At 45.7% G+C, this 16,244-nt stretch overlaps 1 protein-coding gene across 1 annotated transcript; it reads right to left on the reverse strand.

The window, feature by feature from the left end:
• Positions 1-2,783: 2,783 nt before the first annotated feature.
• LOC114582086 (keratin, type I cytoskeletal 12-like) lies at positions 2,784-11,801 on the reverse strand. The gene is made up of 8 exons (XM_028702864.2): positions 10,889-11,801; positions 9,581-9,663; positions 9,218-9,374; positions 6,797-6,958; positions 6,556-6,681; positions 4,680-4,897; positions 4,322-4,374; positions 2,784-3,045 (listed from the first exon to the last, which is right to left on the reverse strand). The coding sequence occupies exons 1-8, from the start codon at positions 11,471-11,473 to the stop codon at positions 2,948-2,950; spliced, it is 1,482 nt and encodes a 493-aa protein (XP_028558697.2). The 5' UTR covers positions 11,474-11,801; the 3' UTR covers positions 2,784-2,947.
• Positions 11,802-16,244: the final 4,443 nt, after the last annotated feature.

Here is a 16,244-nt window from a genome sequence, read left to right on the forward strand (position 1 = left end):
GCCATGGTTTCACTTTGTGTTGTGTATGAACTGGGCCACTGCATTCTATGAGCAAAGGAAGAACATCCCTTCAGGTGCATGGGGATTAACAGGATTTGAATCTTAATGAAATATAATAGGCCAACCATATTCTTTGTCATAATAAGCATCGCCTTGCCTAGATTGAAATGAATGAAACTAGCCTAACAACTTAGGCAACAGAACCACTGAACCAGGGTGAAATCGTTGTCGGCATCCATCTGTCCCGAAAGACAATGGAGTGCGCCTCCAGGGGTGAAGTCAAACCACGGTGTTAGCAGTGAGAGCTAGTGTGGTGTGAGAGCCAGCGTGGTGTAGTGGTTAAGAGCAGTAGATTCGTAATCTGGTGAACCGGGTTCGTGTCTCCGCTCCTCCACATGCAGCTGCTGGGTGACCTTGGGCCAGTCACACTTCTCTGAAGTCTCTCAGCCTCACTCACCTCACAGAGTGTTTGTTGTGGGGGAGGAAAGGAAAGGAGAATGTTAGCCGCTTTGAGACTCCTTCGGGTAGTGATAAAGCAGGATATCAAATCCAAACTCTTCTTCTTCTTCTTAGCAGAACCAAAGTGACCTCCCCAGGGCACAAGCCTGGGCAGTGTGTATGGAGGTCCTGGGCTGCCCAGACAAGACTCTCATCTTGGCCTCACTGATGTGGTCCAAAGGAAAGCAGAGCAATACGTTTGGTACCAGCTGGGCTGCAGGAGTTGCTGGAAGGAGGCGTGCAAGGGGCCATCCAACCATCTTAGGGACTCCACTCCAGACTTGTGTAGGGTTTACTCCTTCCAAAGATATTCTGCAAGGCAGCAGAGGTTTAGGATGAGACTTTCCCTCCTCCGAGATGAACTGCCTTCCCAGGTTGACAAGCCCCATCTGCCCCTCAGGGTGAAATATGTTTTTGGTAAAAAGTGATTTTTTAAAAATGGTTGTTTTCTGCGTCCCCAGTAGATGGCACTCTGTCCTTCTTAAAACTAGTTTGAAATGTGTTGTTTGATTGCGGTGCTGTGTCCCATAGACCTGTGGTCTCTATGCTTGTTTATTTTTCTTGCTCGCTTCCTTTTGTCTCTGTATTTATTTTAAAAACTCATTTATTTACTTAGCGTTCTTCAACAGGGATCCTCCTTTAATTTTGCTTCCATTCCTTCTGTAATCAGATACCCAACATGGTGCCTTCCGGATGACCATAGAATCGCAGAGCTGGAAGGTATCCCGAGGGACATCTAGTCCACCCCTGCAACGCAGGAATCTCAACTAAATCACCCACAGCTTCCATCATCCTTAACTATCCCAGGAACTCCCATTTTCCCTGACTGGGATTTCAGTAATAGCTGGAGGGCACCATGTTACTAAATCTTGAGGAAGTATTGTCTTTTCAAACCTTTGTACCGACAATGTTAATAACATTTCTTTTTCTATTTCAATATACATTTTTCTTAGTTTTTACATATATTTTCCAAACAGAACAGAACGTCTCATCTCATCTCATACAACATTTTGGCTATTTTAGCCTGAGACTTCCATCAACCACATCTAATGATTTTCAAACCTCATCTCTTAATCTTACATTTGATCCTAACTAATAATGCATAGCTTAAAATCCATTCTCATAAATCTTTTCTGCAATATTTTATATAGTTCTCCTTACGAAACTTCTTGTACTCCTACAAGAGTAGTCAGTTGTTAATAACATTTCTTACCCTTTTTGTGTGTTTTCAAATGGAGACAAGTTGCCACAGTATTACTGTATGTTCTGAGTATGGTTATTGCTTTTGGGTTCAATTGAGAAAATCACATAGAACTATGAAGTATGGCAGTCAGGAACATAGGAAAGCTATTGTATACTGAGTCAGGCTGTTGGTATTGAGCTCAGTCCTATCTACAGAGCTTGCCAACAGTTCTCCAGGTTCTCAGGCAGAAGTCCTTTCGAATCCTAGCTGTGGATGACAGGAAATGAACCTGGGCCTTTTTGCCAGCCAAACACTTGCTCTGCCACTGTTTCATACCTGTGGATTTGAATATATGTACAGGCACTGTACATTGATTGGAAATCTGAAGTGTGAGGCTGTTCCTAAAGCACAGCCAGCTGAGATAAAACATGTGACTGACTTGCACGCAAAAATACCCCCCTCCACCCCACATAACCAAAAGTCCTGGGAGATTCAAGATACAAGATTTCCTAAAGTATCCTCTGGTCTGATTTTAACGGCTCAGGACTGCAATACCTCACGGACCGCTTCTTTCCATATGAACCTCCCCATACCCTGAGACCATCTTCTGAGGCCCTTCTTCGTGTGCCTCCTCCTGGAGAGGTTTGGAGGGTGGCAACACGAGAACGGGGCCTTCTCTGCAGTGGCTCCCTGTCTGTGGAATGCTCTCCCCAGGGAAGTTCGCCTGGCGCCTTCGTTACACACCTTTAGGCACCAGGCAAAAAAGTTCATTTTTAACCAGGCCTTTGGTTGATCTGTTTAACATATACCCTTTTAAAATTTGGCTCTTTTATGGGGTATGTGTGTGTTATTGGGTTGTTGTTTTTATTCTGATTATATATGTTGTGATCTTTTCTGTTTTACTTATTGCATGGCCCAACCACCTGGCTGGGAACAACAGGAGAGGAGGATGCAAGGACAGGGTGGGCATTACTGGGCGTGGGAGGTGGGCACACCTGCTATATATTCCTCTTGGAACAATGTCATCCTCACCAAGCCACAACCCACCCAGTGGAACCACCTGTGATGGAACCTGGAATGACTTGTAAGATAACCCACCATGCAAGCTGAAACAGAGTTTTTATTGAATCACTCGGCTAGAGAGAAATTTCAAATGCATCTTTGCTTCTGTAACATTTCGTGCTTAAGAGAGGAAAGCGGAGATTAGAGAAAAAGTAAACCTAGTAATTGCGCACATTTGCAGAACAAATCATTTAAGCTTTTCTCTTATATCTTCTCTTCAACTTCCTTAACTTGGGATGAAACCACTTTGCCATCCACGACCTCTTCGACAATGGTTTTGATCTTCCTGGTTTTGTTTGGATCTAAGTAAAACAAAACAGAAGTTTCATGAACCGGTTCACTTTCACACGACCCGTTTCAGGTTTGCCAAGTGTTCAGTTTAGCTCGGGATACTTTCAATGAAAGTGCTTGCTCTGGCAGAGTCAGTAAATGAATCCAAGAGGCGAAACATGCTTGTGGGTGCCACAGGAGCTTGGAAAGACAAAGGCTTCGTCCTCCAGGTGGTAGTAAGCAAACTGAGAAGATGGCGAGGAGATGTTAGTGCAAGGTCGAAGTATTCAAACCAGCGGTTTATGGCATTTTGAAGGGGCGGAGCCAAATCCCCCCCCCCCAAGGAACGCTTCAAGGGCCAGTGGTGGTGGGCAGGCCAGGGGCAAAAGTGGACAGAGCAATGAATGCCAATTTTGCCTTTGTACAGTAGAGACAGTGCAGTCTTTGTACAGATGAGAAGACATCTGAAGGCAGCCCTGTGTAGGGAAGCTTTTAATGTTCAATAGGTTATTGTATGTTAGTGTTTTGTTGGAAGCTGCCCAGAGTGGCTGGGGAAACCCAGCCAGATGGGTGGGGTATAAATAATAAATTATTATTATTATTATTATTATTATTATTATTATTATTATTATTATTATCATCATCTAGTTCCTGAACACACTGATACCCCCACACTTTTTATCCCCCAATTTGACAAGCAAAAGCAATGATCACAGTTAAGGGATTTGCTCCAGCCAGGCAAAAAGCCCACAAGAAGGGCATGAAGCAAGGCTGATGAAGGCCAGACAGCCATAGCTGCCCCCTGGGGCTTGTGGTTTCCTGCTTCTGCTATATACCATTAGCAAACCCATTTTCCATGTGTGGGTCTTTCATAGCTCCGAACAGCTCCACAAATGGGAGGTAACACTCTCAGTAAGCTGGGGGGACAATCCCTAGGCTTGTAGAAGTACAAAATAACCAGTTTGTCTTATTTATTTATTTATTGCGCATAGTCCCAGTCCTTCTGGAGAAAAGGCGATTCATAAAGGAAATAAATAATGATTTTATATGGGGCTGGGTGGAACTCTCAGAGGGAACATCCTACACAAGCCCAGTAAAGACTGAGCAGATTTAGTGGCAACCGTCTGCTGAGCTGACTAAATGCTGAGTAGGAAATGGAAAACCTGGGGGGTGAGAAAGGGGAATGGAATGGAGTATCCCAGGAAAGGGCATGGCATGGCTGGCTGGCTGGAATCCCGAACTCAAGTGCATTGTTATGTATTTTTGGCAGGCCCAAGCTGTGCGACTGCAATCCTAATGTTTGCTCACCGCGAGAGGAATCCACCGACTTGACACTTGCCACGGAAGCACTTTCAAATGACCTGTGGAGAGATGGTAGAAATTTCAGGCCACATCCTTTTGTCAGAATTGGGCACAGTAAAGACAGAGCAAGCTCAGGGTGCGCCCACACTATACCTTGAAAGCACAATTTGAGGCGCATTCTTCCTCTCAAATAATTTTGGGTTCTGTAGTTTACCCCTCACAGGGTTACAGTTCCCAGGAACCCTTAAAAACCACAACTCCCGTAATTCCTTGAGGGAGGAAAATGTGCTTTATGTAGGTACATTGTATGCTCAGTCTCAGTGTGAGAGAACAGTGAGAGAGGTAAATTTGGTGGCCTTCCTACCCAACTTCGCCATCTAGCAGTCGGCGGTAAGTCTCAATCTCCATCTCGAGACGGGCCTTGATATCCAGGAGATGCTGATATTCCACACTTTGTCGCTCCATGTCTGCTCGGACCTGGAAAAGCTGGGATTCCAGGTTTCCAATTTGAAGCTGCATTTGGGCCAGCTGGGCACAGTAGCCTGCTTCGGTTTCTCCTAGAGTGTCTTCAAGAGATTTTTTCTGTATTGAAAGAAAGAGAGGTGCGTTAGCCCAATACACAGAAATGAAGTGGAAGAAGTAGGTTGTATTTTGTCAGATAGTGGCACCCATATGCCTCTTGAATGGAAGACAGAGCAACCCACAGCCCAATAGCACATGGCTCACAAACCTATGTAACTGTGGCCCAGTTGCCTCCTTTGAAGAGGAAAAAGCCAGGTCTAGGAAGGGAGATCAAGAGGGGAGACAAACAACTGGCAGGAAATAGTCCCGAACCCCCTTCCCTGCCTGTTGCTCTCTTCTGAAAATGCCCACCTCCAAATGCAGATGTCTGGAACCCCGCAGAAAGGAAAACTTCTTGAAAAGTTGCATGTAATGTGCTGTTTGGCTCTCAGATAGAGATCGACCACTCTGTCTTCTCTCTCTTCCTTATTTTTCAGATCTTAAGCTCAGTTTGCTACGTTCCCACACTGCATGGCAATTTTGTTTTCCACCCCCCAAAAGCCCCTGTGAAAATTTGTTGGCATTTTGCGTATACTTTCCCCACCCCAATCTATACATTTTTTTTGCATGTAATTTGCACGTCGTTTCCACAAATATATGCGCTTTAATATGCATGTCCTGCAAGAGATACATTTTGTGTACACAGTTGTGAATATTTGCTTATCTTTTCAGGGAATGCATGTTAGGCAAGTTCATGTTAATAGGCAAACCGAACCAAATTTCTCCCTCATGCCTTCCCTCAGGTAGCTTGAAAAATGGTAGGACTTCTAGCTGTTGATTTTGGTACTTGTCAAGTCCTCACTGGCTCATAGTGATATATCATTCAGTCATCATCACTCTGCCTGTGACTAAGCAACTTTTGCTCCTCTCTAGTCATGTGTCCTGTGCCCAGGTGTTTGTCATGACTTCCTGTTTCCCTGTTTGTCATGACTTCCTGTTTCCCGTTCTTAACCTGAAACTGTTCTTAACCTGAAGACCACTTTAGCTAATGGGGCCTCCTGCTGCCGCCATGCCGCCGGAGCACAATTTCTGTTCTCATCCTGAAGCAAAGTTCTTAACCCGAGGTACTATTTCTGGGTTAGCGGAGTCTGTAACCAGAAGCGTATGTAACCTGAAGCACATGTAACATGAGGTACCACCGTATTCCTCAACCAGCTGCTCTCCAGACATCATGCCTCACCAAACCCAGTAGCTGGAGCTGATGGGAGTTGTAGTCTAAAAAAAATCATGAGGGCACCAGATTGGAGAAGGCTGATCTAAGTTTCGACTGGAACAGAGGTGAGAACTAGTGCCATAATCTTAACATTAATGCTCTAAGCTAGGCCAGTATCATCATTTTCCCACTCTGCCCCATGGACAACTTCTGCAGCTACCACCCCCCTTTTCAGCTTGCTAAACCACAGAATCCAGCTCCCCATTGAGACTGGTGCCTGGGCGGATAAAATACTAATCCACCATGCTGTCAGGTTTGAGCCAACACCTCACTTGATGTTTTCCTGCTGGGCCTGGTTTCTGTCGCTGCCAGTGTGAGTCAACTTACCACAAGTTTACTGAATTCACCCATATTTGCAGCCTCTGCCTCCTCTCTCTGCCGTGCCCCATTGTGCTGATTTAAAGGTCATGTCCGCAAAAGGTAAACATAAGAGACATTAAAGGCCCCAGTGGGTGGATTCCCATACCATAGCGAGTTGCGACTGCAGCTCGATCTCCAGGCTTTGCAACGTACGCCTCAGGTCCGTGATTTCGCTCTTCCCCGACTGGAGCTGCTCGGTGTTTGTAGAGATCTCTCTCTTCAGCTCTCCGCTCTGAAACATCAAATGCCGGAATGAGGGGAGAAGGACAGGAAGGGCGCAGCTCACCTCAGAGCACTAGCTTTTGCCATTTGACCTGAGCAAATGGTTTTGTTCCCAAGGCGGTCACCTTTTCATTGAACCAGGCTTCAGCTTCTTTCCGGTGCTGTTCAGCCACTGCCTCATACTGGGCTCTCATGTCATTCAGGAGTTTGGTCAAGTCAATCCCTGGAGCAGCATCCATCTCCACACTGACTTGCCCCCCAACACTGCCCTGGAGTCCTTGGAGCTCCTGCGAAGACCAAATAGAAACAAACAGTCTTTATTTTATTCGTCTGTTAAGCTTAAAAGGTAAAGGGACCCCTGACCATTAGGTCCAGTCCTGGACGACTCTGGTGTTGCGGCACTCATCTTGCTTTATAGGCTGAGGGAGCTGGCATACAGCTTCCGGGTCATATGGCCAGCATGACTAAGCTGCTTCTGAACCAGAGCAGCGCACGGAAATGCCGTTTACCTTCCCGCTGGAGCGGTACCTATTTATCTACTTGCACTTTGATGTGGTTTCGAACTGCTAGGTGGGCAGGAGCAGGGACCGAGCAACGGGAGCTCACCCCATCGCGGGGATTCGAACTGCCTCATACTGTTAAACTTACTATACTTTTTTTAAAAAAGCAGTTCACCAGCCCTTTTATTGAAACAAACACAAAAGTAGCTCAAAGCGACTTACAGCAACAAATAAATCAAACACACATCAAAACCAGCATAAAAACAAAACAGGAGAGGGAGCTAAAACTCATTATTTCCAAAGGCAGGACTAATCCATCTGACCCACTGAAGGAGGCCTCAGATAATCAATAGCCAAGGGCGTGGCAGAAATGAAAAGATTTTGCCTGGCACCCAGAGGTAAGTAATGATGGCACTAGGTAAGCCTCCCTCTGGAGATCATTCCACAAGTGGGGAGCCACCATGGAAAAGGCCCGTTCTCACCAAGAGGAAAATTGTTTGTGCCAGCTCAGATTCTAGAACAATACATCATTCAGGGCAATGGTTCCCAAACTCCTCCTGCCCCAGACCACTTTTAAATGGTTGAGGGTTTTGGAGGACCAATTCACAATATTTTTGCCTGCCATAGCAGTTGGAATGACTTGTCCTTGATTCTGTATAATTTTTAAACTGAACATTTGAATGAACATATATATTACAATAAAAGCAGCAATAAAAATATAATTAGAAATCAATGTGAGCATTTGTTGCAATGGATGTGCCTCTCACTCCACCTTTCTGGCTGCCAATCCTCTCCACTCCTTTTAGGTACCCTCTCCCGGTCACTTCCAGGCCATCCTGCCTCTTAGAACAACAGAGCAGCCACTGAGCCTGCCATTCACAGTGGCTGCTACTGCCATTCATCCCAGACATGTTGAGGAACACCTGGGTGAAACTTTTGAACTGCTCGTGGTCCATGGACCACAGTTTGGGAACTCATTTGGGGTTTAAGGAGCTTTCTGATAGGAAGAAGCACTTCACATTCCTTGTGGCATCCAAGTATACCAGAGTTGGACTGCGTTTGCCCCAACACACACATATTTGACAACGGATCCAACCATTAGCCCTAAAACTTCCTATAAGGGCAGATCCACAATATACATTTGAAGCATATCCAACACACATTTAAAACATATGGCTCCCCCTACAATAATAATTTGTTATTTATACTCTGCCCATCTGGCTGGGTTTCCCCAGCCACTCTGGGCGGCTTCCAACAGAATATTAAAATACAATAGTCTATTAAACATTAAAAGCTTCCCTAAACAGGGCTGCCTTCAGATGTCTTCTAAAAGTCTGGTAGTTGTTTTTCTCTTTGACATCTGGTGGGTGCCACTACCGAGAAGGCCCTCTGCCTGGTTCCCTGTAAGTTGGCTTCTGGCAGTGACAGAACCGCCAGAAGGCCCTTGGCACTGGACCTCGGTGTCCACGCAGAATGATGGGGGTGGAGACGCTCCTTCAGGTATACTGGACCCAGGCCATTTAGGGCTTTAATGGTCATCAACAACACTTTGAATTGTGCTCAGAAACGTACTGGGAGTCAGTGTAGGTCTTTCAAGACCAGTGTTATGTGGTCTCCGCAGCCACTCCCAGTCACCAGTCTAGCTGCCGCATTCTGGATTAGTTGTAGTTTCCGGGTCACCTTCAAAGGTAGCCCTACATAGAGCGCATTGCAGTAGTCCAAGTGAGAGATAACTAGAGCATGCACCACTCTGGCAAGACAGTCTGCGGGCAGGTAGGGTCTCAGCCTGCATTTCAGATGGAGCTGGTAGACTGGGAACTGTAGTTCCCCTCTCACAGAGCTACCCTTTCCAGCACCCTCAATGAACTGTAGAAGTCTTTGTGGGAAGACCTATGCACATTGAAAATGCTTTAAATTTATGGTGAGGATCTGCCCTAAAGCAAGGGTTGGAGAACAAGATCCAGCAAGCAGACCTGACTCTGGCTTCCCCTTGAAAAATGAAAACAAACAAGCAAACTGAAATAATGTAAGTACAACATGGCCTACCTCCTCATGGTTCTTCTTGAGGTATGCCAGCTCCTCGTTCAGGGTCTCTATCTGCATCTCCAAGTCAGCCCTGGTCAAAGTCAATTCATCCAGGACTCTGCGGAGACCATTAATGTCGGCCTCGACACTCTGGCGAAGTGCCACTTCATTCTCGAATCTAAGAAGAAATTAGACACAGAGCTCTTTCTGTTAAACAAACGGCATCGTATCAAATGACTAGATGTAGCTGGATCTACGTGGTCTGCACCTGACCTTACTACTATTTACAAATGCAAAAGAGTAGGTACAGATCACATAGCTAAAGAAGATGATAGATTTGGAGAGGGGAGGTGAATATTTCATAAGGAATGGGTGTCTACTTACTTCAGCCTGAAATCATCAGCTGCCAGCCTTGCATTGTCAATTTGAAGAACAACCCGGGCATTTTCGATCGTTGCGTTGATGATCTGGGAAACAAACAAACAAACAACAAATCCGTTTATTGTGAGGACCATGCCTGTACACAAACATCGACACAACAATAATTAAAAATATTAAAATTCATTACATACTATGCCAACAAAACCTTCAACCCACAAAATAGAAAGAGAAAGAAAACAAGCAACGAGTTAGACAGACGATGAGAGGGTCTTTACATTGTCATCCATAAATCTTTCCCTGGCTTTCATGGCCTTCATCACAAAAACCGCTACCACATGGGTAAATACGTGGGTTTGCATCTACTAACAAAAATTTTACTCTATCTTCAGGATTCATTATAGAGTTGGGTATGATTTGCAGCAATGCGTCTCTAAAGCCCGAGTAAATGGGGCAATAGAGGAGATAATGTGTAAGATCCTCTTTAATTTTCATAGGGCAAGGGCATAAACGGTGTTCTACTGGGGTTTTTGTGAATCTACCGGTCAGATATGCAGTTGGCAATGTTTGAAACCGTGCCATAGTGAAAGCTCTCCGAAGGGTGGGATCAGTGATCTCCACCAAGTAGTTGGCACAGATTTTGACTGCTTTTACACGGGGAAACAAGTAGGAAAACCCAGAGTTTTTTATCTTTATGAAGTCCAAAGAGGCGTCTTTTTCAAATATCCATTCGATCTGGGAAACAAGAAGAACGTTTCTAGAGAATGCAGCTCTGCCCAGACCATTGCTTGTTCATTAGTACTGACATTTCACTAGTAATTTTAAAATAAATACATGAAGATAAAACGGCACATGGAAATAAAAACATGCCTGCGAAACCACACACAGCAGCTAACTTGGGATGGCAGCCAACTAAGATTCACTCACGGTAGACACACTGAAATTAATGAACATGGCATAGACCCCCTCTGCCCTATACATCTAAAGCCGTGGTTCGCAACCTGTGGGTCCCCAGATGTTGTTGGACTACAACTCCCATCATCCCTGAGCTCTGGCCTTGCTAGCTAGGGGTAATGGGAGTTGTAGTCCAACAACATCTGGGGACCCACAGGTTGAGAAAGGCTGATCTAAAGCATCATCATACCACTTCAAGCAGCCGTGGATTCCCCCAAAGAATCTTGGGAACTGTAGTTAGTTAACTGAGAGAAGTTAGGAGACCTGTCTACCCATCGCGGAGCTACAGTTCCCAGAATGCCTCAACAATCAATGCCTCTTCAGAGGGCATCATTGGCGGGGGAGGGGGAAATTGCTCACCTTGTTCCTGAGATCTTCTATGATAGGGTAGTATCTACTGTAATCTCTACCGGTCCCTGGGCCACCAGCTCCAGGGCCATTTTTCTCGTACCATTCGCGGATCTTGCGTTCCAGTTCAGTGTTGGCTTCTTCCAGTGAACGCACCCTGTCCAGGTAGGCAGCCAGGCGGTCGTTCAGGTTCTGCATGGTTTCCTTTTCAGTACCTGATAGAAGGCTGCTTTCTCCTCCTCCTCCCCCTCCTCCTCCAGCCCCAAAGCCACCTCCAAAGCCAGCTCCTAACCCTCCACCGTAGCCCCCTCCTAGCCCTCCACCGTAGCCCCCTCCTAGCCCTCCACCGTAGCCCCCTCCTAACCCTCCACCATATCCACCACCTAGTCCTCCACCAAACCCACTGCCTCCTCCATATCCTCCTCCTCCTCCATATCCACCACCGCTACTGCTACCAAAGTTGAGCAGAGACCCTCCGCCAAACCCCCCAAAGCTCCCTGCGCTGCTGCTGCTAGACAGCCTAAGAGAGCCTCCTCCGTATCCACTCCGGGAGGAGAACTGGCGAGGCCCCGAGGATGCTCTCATGGAGAGGGCCATGGCGTACTAGAAGGACCTTGCTGGGCAGAACCTGCTGAAGGGCTGGCAGAGCAAAGCACAACAGCCTTCATGTAGGATTGGGCTTTATATATGGAAACAAAGGGAGTGTTTGATTGCAGAAGTCCACACCTCCTTAGGCAACATACTTTCATCTCTTTGCCCATTTAATTATCTCCTGGCCAAGCTGGATGATGTGTGCAAACCCAAATTGTCTGCTGGTGTGGAAACGCAGCGCCCTCCAGGTATTTGCTCTGCTAACAGGGGCGGATTTGGGTGGAGTGGAGTCAAAACTCCAAAACGATTCATATGATGCAGCTCTGGCCGGAAATATCTTCTAACTTATTAAGCCTCCCTCCAGTTTCTAAAATCATTTACCTTCATTTCTTCAGCATACTTGAATATCCCTCTCCCTCTCTATCTATCTATCATCTATCTATCTATCATCTATCTATCTATCTATCTATCTATCTATCTATCTATCTATCTATCTATCATCTATCTATCTATCATCTATCTATCTATCTATCTAACATCATCTCTCTCTCTCTCATGGCTCTGAATAATAATAATAATAATAATAATAATAATAATAATAATAATGCCCCTCCCATCCTTCTTTTCAATGGAGCCCAGGGCAGCTAACATCAACATGTTAAAACAATACAATTAAAAATAAAATAAAAGCATATTTAAAGCCATTAAAATCATCTGAAAACATTTTAAAATATAAATCCTTTTGGTTTTAAAATATAATTTTAAAAACATAAATAGCTTTGGTTTAAAAATAAAAGCCCATTTAAATTGCATTGCCTGTATATCACTAGATATACTCAACACAGTGCAAATATGATGAGTGGATGGATGGATGGATGGATGGATGGGTGGTGTAAATCAAATTCTCTGCTTGCAATAAAGAAACCAACCAACCAATATGTACTGCATTTTGCTGGTACTGACAAATCACTATCTTTCTTTTCTTCCCTCTCTGTGTAAATGTATTAATAGACCCTTCCTTTCCCCCCAAGTACAACCCATGCAGCAATTGTGTTGTATTTTGAATGTAATGTTTTGTTTCCTTCCCCTAAATAATAGGAACGGGGGAATCAGGATTGGTGGCGTAACGTGAGTGGATTTAATCCCCTGTAATGGTTGCAATGCAATTTCCCTGTCCCACGGTGCTATTTGCTACCAATGGGTGTGACAGGGGAGATTTTCATTAGACTTGCAATGGGGATGAGCATTAACTGCCTACAGGCTGTGATTGCGGTCCTCACCCCCCTCTACAGCCATTACTCAGATACAGGAAACTCAGTGATCGTGTCGGAGATGCCATCTTGAGTTTATCACTTTGCAATGGACCCAAGCCCTGCGGCTTATAGGTGTGGTGAATGTTTGTTTTTGACAGGGATTTCTTATGAATGGTATTGGAGCAAGAAGTCAAGAATCTGAAAGAATTATTTCTCTTTTCTTCTTCTTCTTTTTCATAGAATTGGCTAGTGACTCATGCCTGTGAAACCGAGGAGTGGTTTTTTTTGGCTCTTTTGCACGGATCAAGATCATCAAAGCGGGAAGAGTAGTTCCCCCCCTCCCTCTCCAAAGGACGACTTTATATATTTGTCTATTATCCTTTGTTGGGAAACAACAACAGAATCTTCCTGTTTTTGGAGGCCTCCATGTTTGCCAAAGGGGATGTGTGTTAGCTGACAGGCAAAGGATTACTTCATGTATCAAAAAGATAAAAAGGAGCTGGGAGGATAATAAGGAAGCAGTGGTATTATTCGAGGCAGGTGTCAGGGGCAGCTGCCCTGGGTGCAACCCGGACAAGGCAACAGGGGCACCCTATCCCATCCAATTTTGTGTGGTTAGCCGCTGTTAAAATGCTGTCAATTTACCTGTTTGCTCGCTTATAGTGTTTCGATCCTACCTTAGCATGGAAAGAAATGCTCAACGCAGCTGAAAATCAGCAGGTCAGGACCAACAAATAGCATGCATAATGAATGATAATAAGAAGAGGATTTGACAAATCGAAGGAGGAAAATGCTGATGGCTCCCAGTACGTTTCCGAGCACAATTCAAAATGTTGGTGCTGACCTTTAAAGCCCTAAATGGCCTCGGTCCAGTATACCTGAAGGAGTGTCTCCACCCCCATCGTTCAGCCCTGACACTGAGGTCCAGCTCCAAGGGCCTTCTGGCAGTTCCCTCGCTGTGAGAAGTGAAGTTACAGGGAACCAGGCAGAGGGCCTTCTTGGTAGTGGCGCCCGCCCTGTGAACACCCTCTCATCAGATGTCAAAGAAATTAACAACTATTTTACTTTTGGCTTTGAATAAACATACACAAACATATTGACTGTTAATATAATAGATAGATAATCTAAGGATCTTTACAATTTTATAATATGCAGAGAACAGCATGTGCTGAAAAATCAGAGCGAGGAGCTGAGGGAAGATGGGGGAGAGGGAGGGAGGAAGGGTTCTTTTTGGGGAGGGGGAGGGAGGAAAATTGGGGGGGAATGATGAAGATGATATGTTGTGATAATTTCTTATGTTGAAATTGTTAATAAAAACTATTTTTAAAAAACTATTTTACTTTTAAAAGACAACTGTTCTCTGTTTAGAGAAGTTTTTAATGTCTGACGCTGCATTGTTTTTAATATTCGGTTGGAAGCCACCCAGAATGGCTGGGGAAACCCAGCCAGATGGGCGGAGTATAAATAACAAATTATTATTGTAGGGGGAGCCATATGTTTTAAATGTGTGTTGGATATGCTTCAAATGTATATTGTGGATCTGCCCTTATAGGAAGTTTTAGGGCTAATGGTTGGATCCATTGTCAAATATGTGTGTGTTGGGGCAAACGCAGTCCAACTCTGGTATACTTGGATGCCACAAGGAATGTGAAGTGCTTCTTCCTATCAGAAAGCTTCTTAAACCCCAAATGAGGGGTTCCCAAACTGTGGTCCATTTGAAGGAAATAAGCTGCCTGTTTAGGGAAGTTTTTAATATTTAATGCTGTATTGTTTTTAACACTCGATTGGGAGCCGCCCAGAGTGGCTGGGGAAACTCAGCCAGATGGGCGGGGTATAAATAATAAATTGTTGTTGTTGTTTTGATGGGTAGTAGCTACAATACCACTACCTCTACAGTGCAAAAATGTCATGCCTCTCAATGCACTTACTGGAAATCACAAGTGGGGGGTGGGGGTGGGGGGAGAGAGCACTGTTGCAGTCATGTCTTGCTTTTGAACTTCCCAATGTGTACAGAAATGCATAAAGTACTGTAAGTAGTGTCCATAAAAATACATGTATTTCTGAAAAATAACTCACAACGGTACGTTCAGTTGAGGGAAATATCATGCAAAAAACGCACGTGTTAATCAAAACTCCAGGCAACAATGTGATTATTGAGAGAAACTGACAGTAATACGCTGAATAATTTTCTTGAGGATTTTTTTTAAATGATCGCAGATTGCTGCAGAAATGTGGAGAACTGGATTTAAGACTGAAAAGATGAAAAGCAGAACAGTAATTGATAGATCATTTCCAATCTCTATCCTGGATAAAATTCCTTGTTTTGCCTAGGGCAGGCACAGGGGACATGTGGGCTGCCTGCTGTTGTTTAATTCCCTCTGCCATCATTCCCAGCCATTGTGGGCAACGGAGAGGGATGACCGCCACAGGGACCATATCCCTGGCCTAAGGGAAGTATTCAGTCCCACACAGAGCTGGGTTTAGGATAAAGAAGTTGGATCTCGGAGAACAGAACCCAGTGTTGCATGAGCAGACTTCCACTTGAAGAATGAATCTTCCTCCTTCCATCTGTAGCTCCCCCAACTCCCCTAGGCCGTGACCCCCCAGAGCAGATTTTTGAGTGCATGCAAAGGGGAAGAAGAAGTCCTGTTGCAAGAGTGGAAGTCTGCTCGCATGGGCAGCACTAGATACAGGCTGGAGTGCTTTAACTCAACCAGTTAAACTGATAATGTTATGTACTGAGTTGAATAGGATCCAAAATGCAGCAGTCTGCTTGGACCTAGAACAATAGGATTCAGAATGCAGCAGTCGTATTGGTCCTAGAACAATGCAGCAGTATGATTGGTCTGCAGGAGCCACCTAATCCAGCTCCAGGTGGAAGTGAATCCACAACCTGATTGGCCTACAGGAGAATCCAGGAATTAGCCGATCACGTGCAGCCCATTGTGTAAATAATGTATATAAAGCAGATACCGTATTTTTCGCCCTATAGGACGCACCGTCCCATAAGGCGCACCTAGTTTTTTGCAGGGAAATAAAGGGGGAAAAATTATTTCCCCCCCCCCAGGCGCGGGGCTGGGGCAGGGGAAGCCCGAGCTTCCCCCGACCCCAGCCCCCAGAACAGGCAACTCTCCGCAAGCCGCGGGAGCCCAGCCCAGGGCTCCCACGCCTTGCGGAGAGCCGCGTGAAGTCTGGGCGCACTGAGCTCAGCGCGCCCAGCCTTCGGCATGCAGAAAACCCTCCGCAAGCCGCGGGAGCCCAGCCTTCCGCATGCAGGCAACTCTCCGCAAGCCGCGGGAGCCCAGAGCAGGGCTCCCGTGCCTTTCGGAGAGCCACGCGAAGGCTGGGCATGCTGAGCTAAGCGCGCCCAGCCTTCCACATGCAGGCAACTCTCTGCAAGCCGCGGGAGCCCGGCGTGGGCTCCCACGGCTTGCGGAGATCTGCGTGAAGCCTGGAGAGCGAGAGGGGTCGGTGCGCACCGACCCCTCTCGCTCTCCAGGCTTCAGCGAAAGCCTGCATTTGCC

This window comes from Podarcis muralis, chromosome 13, assembly GCF_964188315.1.
Source record: "Podarcis muralis chromosome 13, rPodMur119.hap1.1, whole genome shotgun sequence".
NCBI lineage: Eukaryota > Metazoa > Chordata > Lepidosauria > Squamata > Lacertidae > Podarcis > Podarcis muralis.

Bases quoted from the DNA above. Each gene is read 5' to 3' on its own strand.
- LOC114582086 (XM_028702864.2), bottom strand. From the start codon at position 11,473: ATGGCCCTCTCCATGAGAGCATCCTCGGGGCCTCGCCAGTTCTCCTCC. The intron at 9,664-10,888 runs GTGAGCAATTTC...TTTGTTTCCCAG, and splicing joins TAGAAGATCTCAGGAACAAG to ATCATCAACGCAACGATCGA. The intron at 4,898-6,555 runs GTATGGGAATCC...CTTTCAATACAG, and splicing joins TGCAGTCGCAACTCGCTATG to AAAAAATCTCTTGAAGACAC.